Source organism: Haplochromis burtoni, unplaced genomic scaffold (genome assembly GCF_018398535.1).
Source record: "Haplochromis burtoni strain Fernald_Lab_line unplaced genomic scaffold, NCSU_Asbu1 Contig_641, whole genome shotgun sequence".
NCBI lineage: Eukaryota > Metazoa > Chordata > Actinopteri > Cichliformes > Cichlidae > Haplochromis > Haplochromis burtoni.
The window spans coordinates 157,156-177,497 of NW_024583002.1; the positions used below are offsets into that span (position 1 = coordinate 157,156).

General features: G+C 41.0%; 1 protein-coding gene across 2 annotated transcripts in view; it reads left to right on the forward strand.

Annotated features, from left to right (window-relative positions):
- The first annotated feature begins 6,814 nt into the window (after positions 1 to 6,814).
- LOC102298519 (RNA polymerase II elongation factor ELL) overlaps positions 6,815 to 20,342 on the forward strand; it is a 32,555-nt gene continuing 19,027 nt past the window's right edge. For both annotated transcript variants that reach the window (XR_006053127.1, XM_005949196.2), the window contains exons 1-2: positions 6,815 to 6,998; positions 7,535 to 7,582. Coding sequence is in view for 1 of the 2 variants with exons in the window: in XM_005949196.2 (XP_005949258.1) it covers positions 6,861 to 6,998; positions 7,535 to 7,582 (186 nt within the window). In the remaining variant the exon portion in view is untranslated. The remainder of the gene's footprint in view (positions 6,999 to 7,534; positions 7,583 to 20,342) is intronic.

Here is a 20,342-nt window from a genome sequence, read left to right on the forward strand (position 1 = left end):
AATACAGAATAATAATGTTCACTGCAAATAAAAAGGAAGTCACTTATTAAAGGCAAAAATGGGTGAAGCTTTTGCATGTTCGTGTGGTGGTTGATGCTGGGAAAAGTATTTGGTACGAGACCTTCTGTGCTATCTGCTCCTGTGAAATGCTTATCAGGCTTTGAATGAGTCACACCCGTCTGGCTGACGGTGCCAGGGCTTTTTATTTAGTTCACTATATTATAAGACACTGCGCACTCACCAGTCATTTTATTGGGGAGGTTTGTTAACGCAAATATCTGATCAACCACATGGCAGCAATTCTGTGGCAGAAACACAAAGCATGTAGACATGGTCAAGACAACCTGCTAAAGTTCAAGCCAAGAATCAGAATGGAGAGGAAAGGTGATTTAAGTGTCTTTGTATGGTGCCAGATGGGCTGGTCTGAGTATTTCACAAAGTGCTGATCCGCTGAGATTTTTCCTCACAACCATCTCTCACAAAATATCAGGAAGTGTCACGTCTCCAAGCAAAAAGAGCTATTGTACTTAATGGTTATACTGCTTCAAGGTGATAGCAGGGCAACAGTAATTCAAATAACCATTTGTTACAGCCACGGTATGCAAAAGAGCACTTCTGATCTCTGAAGACCACACCAGGTGCCACTCCTGTCAGGTAAGAACAGGAAACTGAGGCTGGAATTTACACAGACTTGCTAAAACAGGACAACAGAAGATTATCTGGTCAGATGAATCTCAATTTCTGCTGCAAAATTCAGATCAGATCAGAATTTGGTGTAAATGAAATGAAAGCATGGATACATCCTGCCTCGCATGAGCAGTTGAGGGCTGTTGGTGGTGATCTAACAGTGCTGAGGAATATTCAACCTCCAAAACTAAGCATTGTTTAAACACCACAGCCAACCTGAGTGTTGTCGCTAGCAGTGTCGATCCATTTATGACCACAGTGTACACAACTGTGGTCAAATGTGCTATGTCACGAAGCTCAAGCTAGTTTCTTGAATATCACAATGAGTTCACTGTATTCAAATGGCCTCCACAGTCAACAGATATCAGTTGAACATACTTTTATATTAAAGTGCTTAAAAGCCACATGAAGATGAACTGCCTTGAGTGTTGTTGCTTGAGTCAGCGTTGGCCTGATGAGCAGACCTATCACTGCTCATTTTAGCTGTAAGCTAGCATCTCAAGGCTTCACTAGCTCTGACTGAGTTGCACTGTGGGTAAAGCTCGATTTTTAAGAAGAAAATGTGAAATAAAGATATTTCTACTTTTAATTAGCATTAACCTACACATGCTGGATCTGACCTGGGGATGCTGAGCAGGGCTGAAAGACAATTCAAGTTTTTTTCTGTCGACATCAGATTGTAGTAGCTCTTTCCTTTTCACCACACTAATCCAGTGGAAAAAGAACCTTATATCTTTATTATTATTTGCTTTAGTTGTGCTTCTTTTTTATGTACTTCAGCCATGCTGGATCCATAGTGTAGTCATTATATGTTGTGTCTTGAGTTACGTTAAGAACAAAAATATTATTTTCAAGTTGTGCTGGTGATATTAGCTGTTAGCTTTTTAAACGCAGACTGCTGTGAATAAAGCAAACACACTCAGCTGCAGGTGTCCTGGGAGTCACCGACCTCAGGTGTCGAGTCACTCCCAGGGGGTCAAGGCCTGCATTAGCAGTTGCAGCAGATGGCAAACCGCAGACAATGAGTGGATGAGACAGACAAGCCAGGTACAGAAGAGGGAGGAGGTTGGATGGGTTAATCTTCAACTGCTCATCTGTCAGAGGAGTGACTTGAAACCTACTCATACCTGTGTCTGTGAATGAACGGGAAGGACTCCTGTGTTTGTCATACAGGGGCTGGATTTACACATACACAATCCTTTTGTTCAAGTTCAAGATTTAATGGATGGGGATCAGAATAAAGCTTCCCAAACCTCTCCAGCATTGACCTGCAGTAAACCCTCCTCTTACGTACTTTCATTGACACAGCAGAGCTTAGCAATTTACCTAAATAGGCTTACTTATCAAACTCTTCTTCCTTCCAAGCTCCACCCTTACTCGTGCTCTTTCTCACCTTTTTGCAAACACTTACCGGTAGGTTGCTTTGATTTGCTGTCATTCAGCTGGGTCATGCTTGCTGGGCTGTGAGACATCTAAATCACTATGCAAAAATCCTTAACAGAGAGCCGTTCCTGTTTACTTTGCATTGTGCTTCAATCACTAACACAACAGACAGTTGACAGACCGTCAAAAATGAAGATAACTTAAGCATATTAGCTAATTAACTCCCCGGGATAAGCATCATTCAAGTCAGGGAACGATGCTTATCCTGCAGACTGACCAACAATGTGATTGTCACTGGATCCATTTCTCTTTCTTTCTTCCTGACAGACATTCACCTTGTAATAACGTATCTATAATATGTATGTAAATAATGATATGTATATAAACAGTAACTGTGTCTGCATGTATTTTATTTCTGTGTCAAAATTTACGTTAAATACATTAAATAAATTATTTTAGGGGTCTAAAACCTATGGCTCCTGAGACATATTTGGCTCTTTTGGTGATCTCAAGCAGCTCTCTGTGACTTTGACATAAAACTAGATGAATAAAAAGAATTAGTTATAGGGGGGGGGGGAAAGTTTTGATATGTGACAGACATAGGTGCATACACATAATGATTTGTCCCGAGTTCTCCAGGCTGGATAAGGATGAAGATAAAACTTGATAATTTCATAAATGGAACAAAAACATGGGTATTCATCTACTTAACATGGCTGTTTTGTTACTGTGGGCTTAGAGTAGTTATTACCTGTGGGTTACTGGGAATTTCTCTACCATTCAGGACAAGTGTGGCTCTTTAAGCAAGGAAGAAGAAAACAAGCATGACACCATCATTTTGGTGATTTTATGTAAATATAACCAGTGCAACTGAAAATTTACTATATGTTTTAAATAATAACTTTCCTGGAACAGCTGTGGCACTCCAACCACCGCAGTATTTATCCTACTGCTTTGTGTCCTTAGCTCAAACAGCACTCACATTTATCATTGTTATTATTATTATTAATCTCAATGAAAGGGTATATTCTAACATAAAACAAACTGGCCTTTTCTTGACTTATTCTTGTTTAATAAGTCAACAGTGTTGCTAATCAGGCACTTATGTATCATCTAACGTGCCAGACATAATACTACACATTTACAGTGTCATGGTCGGCACGTTTGCCATGCTATTTAATGAGAAATGTGTCATGATTACACAAAGGTTCTGTTTTTATCTACTGGCACTCACCAGGCCAGGCATGACATGACAAGTAGAACAGCATTTCTTAGCATTCTTATTAGCATAGTAAGAATTAGATTTTAGCCTCCAGGTTTTGCAGAAACTTCGAATGCATGAAAGATTTCTGCACAGCTCCACACAAAGACTCAGACTTTCTGTTGCAGATGAAGGTGAGATGGGAAAAGATTCCAGCTTTACGCCGACTTTGTTGCTAAACTTAGACACATGTGAGATGCTACATAATTTATTTCGGCTTATGCTGCAAGCTCAAGAAAACTTCCAAACTTAACTGTGTATGTAACATTTACATGTTTTTCTGCACTTATATTATCAAAGGTTTAAGTCCTTATTATATTCCCTAGCTGTTTTTTGTTTTGTTTTTTTAATCCTGCACTATTCATGTTTTCATTAGTTGTGACAGTGCAATATGTCATTAAAACTTTAAAAACGTCCCTCTTCTTTCGGCCTTGTTTTGGTCTCTGAGTTCGTTAGTTGCTGATGGTGGTGTGTTCTTTAAAGAATGACACCGGAGGTCCATTGTGAAACCTGTTAGAATGACAAACCAACCTCTAATGGCCATGTAAATAAGGGCATGTAAGATGTGTGTTGGTGTCACCTTTAGATGTGAAGAGATCCACGCACATATTAGGAAATCTCATCTTTCTTCATGCTTAATGTGTTTTTGTTTTTTATGTAAACCATAATCGTTTTCCAATCTCCCAAACAAGTAAATTCGCAGCCTCAGCTTTCACTTTGACTGCATATTTGGTGAAAAAGCGAAAGACCAAGTGAAAGTAAGTGGATTGCAGTTGTTTAGTAGAAAAGTGGGTGTGTTTCTACCACCACTCTCCCCCAAACTACTCCAACCCCACTCCCTATGACTCCCTGATGCAGACTTTCTGTTGTTTGAAAGTGGAAACACTCCTGCAGAATAGGGACAAATGACCTTTAATGCTGTTCCAGTTGGATGACTTGTGTTTCATCACAAGGATGTGTTCATGTCACACAGTGATGCTCCAGGAATGTGTTTCCATGTGGGGATTCAGCCAAAGCAGGCCCTTACTGGTCGACGCTGCATTGCACTGATGACCCTCTGTGGCTCCTGTGTTGCTCCTTCAACTGGCATCCCTGCTGTGATGACAGTGGCTCCATTCAAATAAATGGGATGTCTGCCTTTTTTCTGTAGGGCTGGAAAAGGTGTGAAAAATTCTCAACTTTCTTTTATTGGAGCAGGTCTATTTGTTTCTAGATAAAGTATTTACACTAAAAATGTCTTCCTGCTGCTGCTGTTGAGATAATAGTAAAGTTGTCTCACTTAAAACCAGAATAATAAGCAATCTGCACCCAACTTCATTAACTTAAAAAAACTACCATTCAATTTTTAATCAGTCACTAACAACAGAAAAAGTATTCAAGCTGAATTTCACTAAAATAAAAATAAGCATTATAGAGTCATTAAACTCTTGTTTTTTCCTTTCCATTTAGATAAATCATATTTAATTCAGCTTCCCTTACTGATTTGCTCGGCTCCTCATAGTTTAAAGATCAAAGCTCTATAAGCAAGATGTCCAGTTCTGCCACCATCTTGAAAGGACTGCAGCACTTTTTTGGAGGTTTTCTGAGGCATGAACTAATTTAACTTTGATTTCAGTGGTTACTGAAACATGAAACATACATTTATAAAGACTGTAGTTGACAAAAACACTGGAAAGGTTGGGTCACTTTTTCCATAAATACGATTTTTAAAAGTGTAAACGTTTAACCACCGTCTTTACTTTTGTGAGATTCCTCTTAGAGCTCATTCAGGATAACTGCCACGTTCCTCTCTCATAATGTCTTAGACAGGGTGACCAGGTCTCCCGCTTTATATTGGACTGCACAGTATTTTTATCCCTACCCTCCCCCCCCCGTCCCACATATTGAGACAATGTCCCACATTTTTACTGGCTGAAGTTTAGCAAAGTCAACACTGCGAGTCTCACGGGAAACGTGTGGCTCAAAAGGAGATATATTGAAGATGCATCCTCACTGAAACCCAGTGATGATTACCAGACAGAGTAGCAGCTGAAATAACAGTTTTAGCAGTTACTGTGATAGAAAAAGGGAACGCAAGTGTGCAAAGACCAGAAAAACAAGGCAGTTTCCATTTGTGTTTAAACGAAGTCACAAAATACATTTTTCCTTTTGTATGACTGATGCCAAACTTCCATCTTGCATAGCTAATGTGTCCCACAGAACCATACTCACATTTATGTTGTGGACTCAGATTTGACCCACAGTTCATTCTAAAGCATTAGTGCTTCTAACAAAAACTTTTCAGTTCTGCTGCTTTAAAGACAGATATGTAGTGACCACCTGTCATTCCACAATCCGTGGATTTATTTGTTAGATTTTTGTATTATATTGAGAATTTTATTCAGCTGTGGTGATGAGCAGTATGGATGAAGTTAGGTAGGAATATCCATGGATTATGACGTTCATAGACAACGCTATGATCCACAGTGGGAGGGAGGGATCGAGGACATGTGGAGGTAAGCTCTGGAGAGAAGAGGAATGGAAATCAGCAGATACCAGAATGCATGAGAATGAGAGGACGACAGGTGTAACAGTGAAGATGCAAGGAGCTGAGGTAGTGAACCTGAGGTCCACATTTCAAAGCAAGACAGTGCACAAGGGGTGAAGAAGAGAGCAGGAAGCAAGCAAGAAGAGGAAGGGTGGAGTGGGTGGAAATAAGTGTCAGGAGTTATTTGTGACGGAAGGATAGCAGAAAAACTGAAAGGGAAGAATTGAAAGATGGTAGTGAGACCTGCTATGTGTGGATTGGAGACACTGACAAAAAGACAGGAGGCCGAGCTGGAGGTGACTCGATTGAAGATGTTAGAGAGTTTTCACTGGGGATGACCAGGATGGACAAGATTAGAAATGAGTGCATTAGAGGTACAGCTCAGGCTGAATGCGTTGGAGACTAAGTTAGACAGCGTTTGCAGAGGAGTGTTGGTGGATATATTGGACAATGAATTTTGAGGCCGTCCAGAGGGTTGAAGCGAGAGATGAGGATGCTGGGGATAGGGTGAGAAGGAGGCAGATGATCTCCTGCTCCTAAAGAAAGCAGCCAAAAGAAGCTCTCCAGCTCTGTTATTTATTTTTATTTCACTTCTTTTGTTACATTTCAGATAATTGAGTTACTTTGTCTTGTTATTTTTGTTACTATTTTATTTAATCGATCTGTCTTAAATACATCTTATCTCAGAACGCTTTAAAAATGGCATTGATAGTTTTACGAACCAGAATAAAACAACAAAAAAGTCTGACAACACTGCTTACATGTATGCATTTTTTCCTTCATATGTAAAATGGGTAATTATGGTTTTCCCCTTAGCTTTTATTTAATTATTAAGCGTTTAGTTTTGCACATTCAGCCTGTGTATCGCCACCGCTCGGAGCCATCAGTTCACGGCGCTATTGTCACCGAGCGAGGCCCCGCCCTCGGCGTGACGCGGCGGGGAGAGCGCTGAGCCGAGAGAGGAAAGCAGCTTTAATTGCACAGCAGCGAGAAAAGCCAGCGATGGCTTCTCTCAGGCAGGAGCACCAGTACGGGCTCTCCTGTGGAAAAAACAACAAAAACAGCCCCAACAGGACGCTGTACCATGTCAAGCTCACGGACACGGCTATCAGAGCGCTGGAGGCGTACCAGAACCTCAAGGTACCTTTGTGGTTTGTTTGTTTTCTTTTTGTGTGTTTGGATGTGAATTCATGCGTCAAAGTTTCTCTTTTATCTTCTTTCTAAAAATTTCCACTACCTAATTATTGTTAAATTGTTTTTCTGCGTTTATTTAGCTCACGCTTTTAATTTAGTGTGTGTTGAGGTTGTGGCTCCGGCCAGTACAGTTACTTCTGACTGAATCAGTTGGCTTCGTGGCTGGGTAACATACCAGAACTAAACCCAGTGATTGTCAGGAAAGACGAGCCCCTCAGCTGTTTGCTGGGAAACCTTCCTGGTGCTGCTTCAAAGTAAAGCAGAGAGGCAGCACTCTGCATAGTTATCTAATTGACAAGTAGCCTAGTTTGTGTCATAATTGGCTCCAGTGGAGATCATTAACAGCACACAGGCTTTATTGATTGTGTAACTTGTGCTTTAATCTGTTTAAATGTAAGATAAATTATATTTACTGCACTAATTCAGATTGCATAATTCTCCAAAGACGACTACAATAGCCTCATTTTCTTTTTTCTCATTAGGGGTCTTTATCAAGTGAGCCATCAATATGTTTCAAAGGGAGCCAAGGGGTAAGTGTGATCATATTTATTTGTTTGTTTTCACATGTGCACATAACTGTATTTTTATGCTTCTGGGATTTCAACCCCATTTATTTGTTAACTAAATTGAAAAAGCCTGCATTGTTGTTCTTTAAATGAATAAAATAGCAACATTTCTAAAAACAGGAGCAAATTGCTCCTTAAATTCTGCTGCCGAGCTGTTGTCTCCTTCTGACTCACACTCTCCACCATGCTGCCACCCTCGGAGCGCTCAGATGGGAGCTTATAGCTGGTCTCCTCCAGCAGATAGGAGGCATGCAGGTTACTGGGTCAGGCTGTGGAGAGGCTTTGTTGGGTCAGTGCTGGGGGAAGAAGGAGGGGAGGGAGAAGTGCGCACTACACTGACAGAGCCAGAGTCAACAGTGGGGAAAGGAGTTATTATGAGTCAAATGAGGAGCTTTAATAGATACAAATTAGCCTTGTGCACCTTGTTTCTACTTTGTAAAAATGCAAGTTAATGTTGCATGTGTGTCGCTGCGCAGAAACATCAGGACAGCAGTGCATTAGCAGCTTTCTTTGGCTCGTGAAATTCAGCCATAATCTGCAGTAAGCAGCCTGAAGTATGCATGTTTTGACTCAAGTCGGGAGCAGCTGTGTCCTTGGGGAATAGTTTCTTTTCAGGCAATGCTAATTGCACAGGCTGGTTGGAAAGAGTTGGGACCCCCCCCCCTTTCCTGTCATGACAAGATGAGCTGAGTGGTCCTGAGCTTTATGAGGGAGTGGGGGGGGGAAGGTATGGATAACCTGTAAAACCTGTAAATGTGAATAGTGGTGGAACGTTTGCTGCTTCTAATTTGTGTATGTGTGTGGGGGGTTTTTTGGTTTTTTTTTTTTAAGTTTAAGAGTAGTGAAAACAATCTTTTACTTTTCTGACAGTAAGGTGTGGTGCCTGTCGTTTTTGTAACTAGTCCAGGATTTTTCTAACCTGCGTCTGACCTGACTCGAGCTGTCACAGAGGATTGATTCACATGTCGGTACCTCTTTGCAAGAGTTGGAGGTAAAGAAGCGGTCAGTCGGTTCCTGTTTTTGTTTGTGTTGTGCTCTGTACTGACTGCAACTCCCATTAGACAAGGCAATGATACTAGTACGTATGGCAGTAATTTAGAAAACGAATGCTGCAAATCCCAAGCTGATGGCGTGCTGAGAAATGCCTGCAGTTAGAATACAACCAAAGATGATAGTTGGATTCCCTGTTTTATTTATTTTTATTATTTATTTTTTTTAATAGAGAAGCTGTTGTGCGTGAAAAGTGAGTTTCATTAATTTGGGTTTGTCCTGTGCTCCATGGGGGAAATGGCAACTGACTTTATATGGAAGTTTTGCTCAACAAGGTGGCGTGTTGGTAGTGATAGAGTACTGTGCAAAAGGCTTAAGCCACCCATAACTTCTGTTTATTTTGTGAGGAAAATTGGAAATAGGTGCTTTCATCTATTTAAACATGTGGAAACATACATGGAAATATAAACGCAAAATACAGAGTTTGAGAGTCAGTATTTGGTATGACCACCTTTATTCTACAACGCAGTCTTTTCTCGCTACTTGTGCAGTTACCTCAGATTTTTCAAGGACACACTGCACATCATGACGAGAGATGCCAAGGTTTCTACTAACTCTTAACAATGGCTATTAACACTGCCTAAAGATAAAGTTTAGGATTGGTTCTTAAGTTGTCTGTTGTGTGCAGACACTTTTCATCCCTTAAGTGCATAAGTTATGTGATTCACAGGGCAGTGTTAAGTGGATTACCAAACCAAAAATAATACAATGAAAAATATTCTTCTGAAAAGATACAAGGACTGGACTTAAAATGAGTGAAAAATCTGACAGTTTCACAAAGAAAAGCTGGAGAACTATTGCTCAAGAGCAAAAAATTGTGAGAAAGTCTGGCTCCTTAGAAGCAAAATATACAGAATTGAGGGGTGGCTCAAGACTTTTACACACTGGTGATTACTATTAGTAATACTACTTGTAGTCTTCGCTATTGTCATTAATATTAATATTGTTGTTATTGTACTGTTATTATTTTTAATATACATTTATAGCAGCTTAAGAACATACTTTACAAAGTGCTTAGACAAGCAAATTCACATGTGTTACTCATTAAAAAAAAGTCCAAATCACAAATATCCATAACTTTGCTAATTATCCTGCATCCAGCACTGGTAGCTTTGTTTTGTTCAAATCAGCTTTGCTCTGATTATACTAATGCTTGGGTATGCACTGGTCTCTGGTCGCTGCATTAGTTACAACAAAGCAGTTTAGGAGAGACTTATGTGTGTCTCATTGCTGTTGACATAAACTCAGACATGATGTGCAACAAAATGCTGACTATAGTTGACTTAACAGCCATGACTGTCATTAACAGTGATTTTCTGAAAGTTAAACTGACCTCCTTTTAATGTAAGGAATGTGTTGAATACTCTGTCATATCGGGAGATCTGAGTGAGACATTATTTTTTTCCCCTGACAGTTCATCTGCGCCTCGGTCACTGTGATGGCTCAGGGATCGGAGAGAATCTGGCACTCCTCCCAAATATACGGCACAGATTTATAAGCGAAACGAATGTTTAGAGGTAATTACAGGAGCTGTAACGCTCTTGATTACAGCGTGAGGCATCATGACTTCAGTATGCATTAGCTCTCCCTGTCTGCCTGGCTCAGACGTTGATAAATGTGGGGATATACGCGTATGTGTCAGTGGCACACTTTTGCTGAAGTAATAGCTAGGTTAATGACATGAACTCTGACCTGCTAATTTTCCCGTCCCATTACAAGTTGGGAGTCCTACTTTTTCTGTGTGTGCCAGTAATTGAGCAGAGAGATCACACCTTCTGTGTTAAAGCGTGTTTTAGTGATGCAGTGAATGGCACATGTATGCACGCGTTAGTATGTGTGATATAATTTCTTCTGCTTGCTTTGGCCTGGGTGTTGGCAGGATGTTTTTTATTTGGGTTGGTGTGATTGTTTATCCCTTGTGTGGTCTACAGACATGATTTATTCATATCTGACCTCCTCTTTCCTGTCCTGCCCCCCTGTGCCCGGTGTGCTGCAGTCGTTAGCCTGGCAGGACCAGCGTCAATCCCTTAAGGTCCATCTGCATGTGTGCCATGTGTTTGTTTGTTTCTTATGCCGGAGTGAATGAAAGGAGAGGATTTTGGCACTTATTTTTCCACAAGTGTGTGTCTGTGCGTGTGTTTAGCCTGCCTATGCTGAGTTCCCGAGAGTCCCCTCTGATTGTGTGCCGTCTCCTCTGATTTGAATAACAATGAGCGGGGGAATGCAGGCGGTGTGTTGTCACCCTGCCTGGATCACCCAAAATGAATCAGGTTTTTCAGACTAATGTGTTACAGTCGGTCCAGATGTGTTGTGGCCTGCCCCGAGGGTTTGTTTGTGCCCAGCGTGATAAAAACTTCCCTGCAGTGGATCTAATGGAGTGGGGAGTAACACAGCAAACAGCTTTCATCTTAACCGTTTAGTTATTTAACCATGACCAAAATATAAAAAACATTGATGGTACTTCTGTCACATCATTACTGTGTACTGTATGTGGATTATCTAAACAGTTGCCACAAAGGCACTGAAAAGTATGTGTTCTGCCCAAAAAAGTCATCTTGAGATATGATGAAGTTGCAAACCACTGCAACTAAGCTGGGAAAATCTGTCAGGCATTTTATAAATTATGCATATAAATTTATACATTATACAATACTCTATTGTATGTGGCACTGATTATATATTTTTTCCCTACAGTAGAAACAAGCATCATATTTATTGATATGCCTTTATTTAAACAGGAAATGTGGTTGAGGGGTATTTTACAAGGGAGATTAGAGGGGTTGTACTACAAAACAAAATTAATGTGTTAGCGAGCTTCGATTTATGAAGGTGTCTTTCTTTTTACGTGGGTCAATATCTGTGTTAACTTGTGCTGAACACACAACGTGGTCTGGAGCAGAGTTTTGGTCTAAAATCTAACATCGGAACTAGAGCAGGGCGATATGGCCAAAAATATTTATCTCGATATATATTTGAAAATTTGCGATAACGATATAACTGACTATATAATTGATGCGAGACAAAATACAACTCCACAACTTTACTAATGCAAAAAACCCATCTATTTATTTTCACTTAAACAAGCAGCTGTTTTTTATGTGCATTAAAGCTATATAAAAATTTAACAGTGCAAATGCAAATTCCTTGCTGAAACTTTAACCAAAAGACATTTCCAGTTGAAATGGGCTGACATATCCTGAGCATAACCATGTATAATATCCACTAAAGTTAAAAAGAGGTGCCTTGCAACATTAAACTGCAGTGTGCCAAATAAAAAAAAAAAAAGTCAAATACGTATTTTTCGGACCATAAGGTGCACAGGATTATAAGGCACATTAAGCGAAACAAAGCAGTCAGATAAATCAAACTTTATTCAACTCTTGCTTCTTCCACTTCTGTACCATTGATTCATTAATGCTGTATTCTATCACAGAGCTCTATTCCCATGTTGTTGCAGTATATTAATGACTAACCTCATATTGTGGATGGATTATCTCAGTTGTTCTCCTGACTGAAGTTTGGTCCGTTTACAGCATCCTGCCATGCTATTGCATTTGTCCCTAACCATCAGGAACCTTCACGTTAACTTTTATCGAGTGGAAAAAAGTTAGCATTCATCCTCCAGCTTCACTGTTTATGTTATGCTAACATAGCTGTGTCGCTAGCGATCACGTAGCACATCATTATATACCACCTAGTCCAACTTCAGTAACCCTACAAATGTCACTGCTATTTAGTTTTCAGTCTTCATTGATGTTGGAAGTGATAGCATAGCTGTACGTTTGAATTATTTCAGAAATCTCTCAGTCAGAACATGCTATATCATGTTTAGGTAACTAGCGAAACTAGCGAAACTAGCGAGCTAACTTCCGCTAACTTCCCGCTAACTTCTAACTCCGTTAAATGTAAGAAATTTTGTTTTCATGGATGCCTGGATGTTAAACTTAATCGTTACACCTGGTAAAGCAGCAATGCTGATCAATTTATTAAAGATGAAAGAATTTAGACAGTTTTTAACTATTAGTGATGCTGCAGTGTTCGTTTGACTTTGGGACCTGAAGTGGACAGAGTTTTGGACCCAGATTACTCCCAGATTTACGAGCACCTTAGTCCGTCAAATACAGTAATAACGACGGCCCGCTAGCATGCTCTAGCAACAATAGTGCTTTGTTGTGTATCTGACAGACAAAAGCTAAACCAGTTCCACACCACTGAAGTTGCACCATTTTTACAAACCAATTCTGGTTCATCTGTTTCACTCAACAATCCGCTTTGCCTCTTCTCATTCTCCGTTGCTGCCATGCTTTTCGGTCATGTGCGCATGAAAACAAAAGCACTGCGCATGCGCATTTTACCCATATTCTATTGCGATATTTTATTTTCTTATCGTTGCCCAACATTCTACCATACCGTGAGCGGTATAATATCGTCCAGCCCTAATCTGAACTTTTCATAATTATTTTATTTACAGTGTGTTTAAAGTTCTGTGTTCTCTGGGGAAGGAAAAATGTTCATAGCATGAAGCTTTTAAGCTGCAAGCCTCAGTCACACATGTCTGTAGACTAATCGGTAATGACCTCTAGCAACTACAGGTTTCTATTGAAACGGGAGTATTCCTCAACCATTCGGTGAGCGGCTGCTGGAGGTTTTGGAGGAGTTGGTAGGTGAAATTGGCTACAAAGTCTGTGGATAACTTATTTAGCACGTCACAAATCCATAATAGTTGCAGTAAAGATGAAAAATTTTGCAGTTTTACTACAGTTTACATTCATTGGCACCATCTTGGGTTGTTCCAGATACAATTCCAGATCCAAATTCCATCTGGGAGCTTAGAACTTCCAACTTATTCAGCAAAACACACTGAGGCAACCTGCTGGCGACTAAAGCAACTGAAAGTACATGTTAGCAGTTTCACCTAGCGACACCAAGCAACAGCTCACCAACCAGTCCAGGAATAGACATTTTCCCTAGCAACCAGAGGTTGCCAGGGGGTCACCAGCCTGTCTCTTGGCCTGTATGACTTACGACTTGCTAAAGCCACTGAAGGAAGCCCAGCTATAAAGTTTCTGCAGCACATACTGCATTGTCAGTGGAATTTACATACTTTCAGTTGGTGATACAGAACATTTGTAGTGTTTTCAATGCTTGACTTTAATCTCCAACTCCAAGAACAGCAGCTAACAGAGGTTAGGTTAGAAAATTGATCAGTTACGTTTATGGCTATTTATCACCAGTGATACCTATTTAAGCAATAAAATTTCCCTTTGCTCTGACGACATATTAAAGTGGTTTGAATATCTAATTTATTAGGATGATCACCCTGAGTAACCTGACTGACTATATTAATGTTTAAATCCAAAGGTCGATGTGTAGCTGTTGTCTTGGGTGGGGAATCAAATAATGTGCCAGGCGCACCTTTTAATGTGAGCATGTCCAGATCCTGAAGCAGAAAGTCTGAGTTAACAGAGAAAGTCGATTACCACCGTTGTGATACCAGTTATCTGACTGAGCTTTTAAGTTTAGTTAAGGGAGCTGAGATGAATGAAGTCTGGCTGCCTTGAGCTTGCTTTGTAGTACATCGTCTGTCCAAGCTAGCACCCATGCCAACTTAAAGCATATTTTTTTAAATGCAACAAATACAACATAAAATACAAGATATACAAAATGCATATGAAATCTAAACACCCACAACAACAAAATACCAGGCCTCTCAAGAAAAATGACTGCACACCTCCTTCAGCATGTTTAGAAAATGCTGTCTTCTGAGAGGGGAAAAAATCAGTGCTCTTTCTTGTGAATATTCTTATGTGCTGACCAGATTATTTATGTGTTGGTGAGGTTTTTTTGTTTTGATTTATTTTAATAAAAAATGCGGGCGTTCCTCTGAGATTCATTAGCTCTGGAAAAGCGTCCTCTGTCCAATCAAGCAGCTCGGAGATCCAGAGCACATTTTGGTTCGCTTATCCCGTTTCCTGTCTAATTCCCTTATGTGAAAACTTCACACACAAGTTAATGAGGTGTAAAGGGCCACTTGTCTCCCCCCACCCCTGCACACGTGCATCATGGTACGTTGGGTAACATACCCTTCAGGGGAGGATCCTGCTTAGTTTGGAGGGTGGAAGGAGTGACATTTTGTCAGGAACAGTGACCCACAATTTGTTGAAGTTGGCAGTCTGGCCCTCGGGCACCTGCCAGAGATGTATCGTTCTTGGCATTAGAGGGGGGAGAAACCTCGAGGGATTCTTGTGGCGCAGCACCACTTCCTCCCTTTCCTTCATATCGGCCTCTTCCGCCCCAGTGCTGGAGCTTGCAGGTCTGGCAGCAGCTCTGCCCCTCTGTGAAACTGCAAATGAAAAGGAATGGAGGGTGATTACAGGCTGGGGCTTGATTACATGCACTGTCTCCCACTCATGGCAGCCACATTAATCACGCAGTGTCGGCATGTGGAACTCAGCAAGAGAGAAGACACAGTATAGCTCCAAGCATTGACTGATTGACTGTGGAATCATAAACGCACGCCTGCATAAAAACACTCAAAATCACTGGTTTCTCTCTTTGTATGTTTCTCCTCTTCGGCTCTGCCACCCCCTGCCCCCTCTCCTCCAAGCAGCCTGAAACACAGACACACATTGTGTTTTGTATCTCTGTCCTCCATTGTGGAGGGGACTTGTCTTAAATGGCATGTGTCAACTTGTGGCCCTGGGAACGATTCGGCCCTTTTGTTTGCGATGAGATGATGAGAAGTAGTGTTTACTGAAGTGTGGTGAGGATGAGGGTGGTGGTTGGCTGGCTGTCTAAGCGTGTGTGTGTGTCTGTCTTTAAACCAGTGGTGGAGATGTTTGGCTGATAGCTACACTTTGGCCTTTCTCCCCCTTCACTCTTATGAGTGGCAGTAATGCTGATTACGCCCCGGTGAGACGAGCTGGAGCTGAGCCTCTTTGCTCATGCTGGATTAGCACAAACACACATGCACAGTTTACATTAGCAGCCAGTTCAGAGTGACTTGCCTCCTGCTGATAACAGACAGTGGTGGTGGCGACAGGTTTCACTCCCTCCTCCACCTTCTCCTCCTCCTATCAACCAGAAAGGGAAGCAGTGCCATGGCATCTCACTCTGGAGCCGGGGAGGCCAGGACAAAAGACGGCCTGTTTTCAGAAGGCCATTACTCAGGCTGCAGAGGATGTGGAAACAATAGCCTGCATGAGATCTACACCCAGACCCCACATTCAACCAAAAGCTAGCAGGAAACATAAGCCCTGTGCACCGACAGCAGTCTCTCACAGTTTTTGTTCAATCGACTTTATAGTTTGATAAAACCAGGAAAATGAGCCTTTCCCGTCCTGCACCTTCAACGTGTGGAGACATTTATGACAGTAGAGAGTGAACTGTGGCTCATTAAGATACAGTCACCACAGAGGCTGACAGACTCAACTTTTACTGTGTCAAAAACCCAGCAGCTGATTCTTTTCCTTCAGGAACAGCTGTGGGTTGCATGGGGAACTATTTTTCAGGTAGAAATTAAAAATCTTGTGTGTGCAAGTGAGTGGCTTTGTCTGGGATGAAAGTTGTTCAGTTTTGAAACTCTGTCTAATTAAAATGGAGGTTTTGCAAGATTGTGCAAGCTTTACAAACTAAGATTCAATGTTTAGATATGCTGGAAAGAAGCTGTCCAATGTCTGCAAACATTGTCAGTGTCCCTGGCGCATCAGCTTGTTTTTGAGGTTTGAAATCTTGCAAATGCGGACTTGTGAGGATGTACATTTGCACTCATTCTGCTCTCGGAGCAGTATGTAAAGACAGCCACTTTTCAAAGATCTGCCCACACACTTCTGAGCTTCCAAGTCATGCAATTTATGGCAGCGTTATCTCTCAGCTGTGGTCTAAAACTCAGAAACAGACGGTGTGGGGAAAAATAAAAAGCTGGCATTGTGGAGGCAGGGGTACTTACTCATAAACTATTGTTTGCCTTCAGCTGAAGTACAGTGTATTTACTGCGTTAGGTGGGATCAACCTCGAAGGATAACTCATTTTGAAGAAAATTAGGGTGTAGCTCGTTGTATACCTAACTATGGTGGGTAAGAGTTATTGCTAGGGTTTTTTTTTTGTTTTTTTTTTTAAGAATTAAACAAAAAAAGATTGCATGGATGCTTTAGTGATCAAGCAAGTCTGAATCTGTAAACTGGACCGAGCCAGACAGCGCACGGAGCCATAAATCCCGCTCACGTGCCCGTCATTGGTGAAACAGTCTGTCAGTTGCACCTAACCCAGTCATTATGATGTGCTTAGACTATAGTTACACATGCACTGAAGCCGTGAACTTCTCTAGACATTACTCATCATCTGTATGCAACAATGCAAAAGTCTGATTAGATGAATAAATAGACCTTAACCTGCCAGTTCCCTCCCACCCTTTAATGTCCAGTGAAAAACGTGTAAGGATAGCACAAGTGACTGCAGCCATCCTACTATGAATACTTCCTGAGGTAAAGGGTTCTTGGAGTATGTAGGGTTGGGTTGACAACATTTGATTTAAAATAAATCAGAACTGCGTCACAACACCACCGTAGTTCACCTGCTGTGTCAGCTTGCTGCTATGTGGCAGGTCTGGCTTCAAAAGTGAGTCGAACCCCACAGACTGAAAAAGCCCGACTGTACAGCGTTAAAAGGCACATTTACATCCCAGTTTAAGGAACAGCTTTAGCCTCTATAGATTACTCTATAGGGGGTTTAATGGATTTTATGACTAATGACTTGTTTTATAGTAGAGACCAGGCAAAAGCTTTGTGCTTCAGTTTTGGTGAATTAAATTGTAGTGGGGGGGTTATTTTCAGTCTTGTTTTCCGCAGTAATTAGCAGATATCTATCTGTATGTTACACCCAGCTGTTGGACTGTTGTGCTCACTGGATTGTGCTGCAGTTTGCGAATGCGGTTTTTTAACCAAGCCTGCCAATGTTGGTGTTTGCACTCCACGCTTCGTTTAAAATAACGGAGACTTGAAAATCTGTAGTACAAAACCAGTGAGTGCCATCACGGTGGCCACGTACATCTTTTATACTGCCTGTGGCCTAAACCACGCGAAGCATGTAGCTTGAATGCTTTTGAAGTGGATTATTTCCTGCTGTGTGCTACGTGCAAGACGTCTCTCTTTATTCTCCTTGTTTGTTTCCCGTCACATGAACCTGAAAATACAACTGCTGTCTCATTATCTGACAGTATTTTGTCCTAAAACTCATTAAACAAATTTAATTCTTGCCAGGATTTGACCATCTGTACATGAAGTTGCATTGTAGATTATAATGGGATAGTGAGTAGCACAATACTCTTCAGCAACAAGTTGCAGCTTGTATGGAGGTGTACAAATGCAAAATTTTGTGTAAACATAAAATATGTACTTCTATTTATTTATTTTTTTCGTTTGTTTGCACAGATGTGGCATTCAGCTCAACATTCAAGAAACCAAGAGAAATCCAAGTATAGATTTCCCAAGCCTTAAACTGCTGCTGCGTTCCCTTACACAGTCCAAGGGGGTGAAAGTTTAAATGTCTGCTCATTTATTCGGCCTAATATGTAACATGGTAAATATGGAAAGATCATGATTAAAACTGTTGGAGGCCTGAGGGAATGGATTTGTGTGTGCAATAAAGGGAGTGACCTACTCTTGGTGCAGAAACTGAGATCCGGAAAATTACATTAAAGTGAACACTGCAGTTAAACTCGGTGCTCATTTATCACTGCGTGGCAGTGTTGGGTTTCTTATTTGATGGGCTGGTGTGATCACACAGTTGTCTTTATTTAATTAGGCAGATTTAGATTTGATTGACTGATGTCTCTTTCCTATGAGCTTGCACATTTTAGTTGGGAAAATGGCACCTTTTACGACCATTTTAACCTGATTTCAAATCGTTAACAGTTGAAGAACACAGATGAAACGGAAAAGCTCAAAGGAAACGAATGGTGAAACCTATGACAATGATGAGACACAGACTGACATTTGGACTTTGTACCACAGACCCGATTTAGGAGAGGCAAAATATTTGATGGTGGGGGAATTAGTGAAAAGGCAGAAACTGGAACAAGGCTGCCCAACTGTCTAACTTACAATAAAAAAGAATGATGAGTTCTGTTATCTCTCGATTTGGGATAACAGAAACATTTGTCAGATTCAGGCTCTGCTTGCTTTGCCTCTTTGCCTTGTGGCCTCTGGGGTCACCGAGCATTACTGAGGTCAGAAGTCTCTTTCAAAGCAATTTTTATTACAAAAATTTCTTAAGAGGAGACCTTTGTTAATATTTGTAGAATACCTAACCGTCCTGATTACTTGCGCCCTGTTTGGTTAATCTGGTTTTCTTTTTGCCTCATTTAAAAAGCACAAAGATCAGAAGCAACCCCACAGATTCTTTGAATATTTCACTTCAGAGGAAGACAATAAATATTTCATTATTCACGGTCAGTTGAACTCTTAAAGTGCCCAGTCCTTTTGTTCGAGCGCCTCTCTGGGTTTGATTTGCAGTGTTTGTCTCTCAAGAGAATACGCTTGGCTTTGGCATGGGCCCCAGTGGCTGGGAACAAGAGTGATTGTTGTAGTTTGGACGGTGGGGATCTAGATGTCTGCCTGTGGAGCGGCCAGCTACTGCTCCTACGTGCACTGCGTGACGGGGCATCTGTGACAGCTGTAGTCTTGTGATGGCACGCAGCACAACAGTCCATAAATTATTGAAAGTTACTGTGAAAACATCCTGTAATGAACTCCTGACTGAAGAAGCGGCAGCATCCAAAAGTGGATGCTCTTGGCAACTACAGACTTCTAATTTTCACCTAGAAGTGCCTTACATTTGCAAAGTTTGATGTGTGAACTCAGCTGTAAGCTGACAAAAACATATGCTGCTAAAAAAAGAAAAGTTAATGTGCAGATTTTTAGTTTTTTTTTTTTTTTTTTAAAAATACCACCAGTATAATTTCTTCTGTCCTGTGAAGTGTGGTGCTTAGTCACCTTCCTGCTGTCACATATCACCCATGAATGCTTATCAGGCTTCACGTGAAAGTCAGATTACATTGGAAGTCATATTCAAATCAAGCAGCACGACTCATCACCGTCTAACTCACATGAACACCATGTTTCTGTGTTTATTTTGAGTTTTTATTATGCAATAAGACAGAAAATGTTTTCTGTTGATAAAACATATTGAAATGGCAAAACTACAAATTTAGTTCCGGGTGGTTAGGACTGTCACCTCGCAGCGAGAGGGCCCTGGGCTTGAATCCACTTTGGGGCTTTCTGTGTGCAGTTTGCATGTTCTCTCCAGGTGCTCCAACTTCCTCCCAAAGTCCAAAGACATGCATATTAGGTGATTCTAAGGTGGTTGAGTTTCAGGTTGAATATGCAGATCGCAGTGGGTTGGAGAATGTTCTCCACAGGTCAAGAAAGTAGCTTAAATCGGTCGTTCAGGGGTTTTGTGTGCTAATTAGCGAGGAGGTGATCTGGTCTCCCCTCCTGCAGTGAGGGCTGTCTATGTATTCACAGAGTGGTACTTTAACTTTATGACTTTAAATACTTCATTATTTCATTATGTCATTTGCATATATGGGCTTTTAAGAGTCAGGTGATTAAATTACGATCAAACAAAATGTATCATGAACTAACACAATTAGCAGAACGATGTTTGCGTCTTGTTT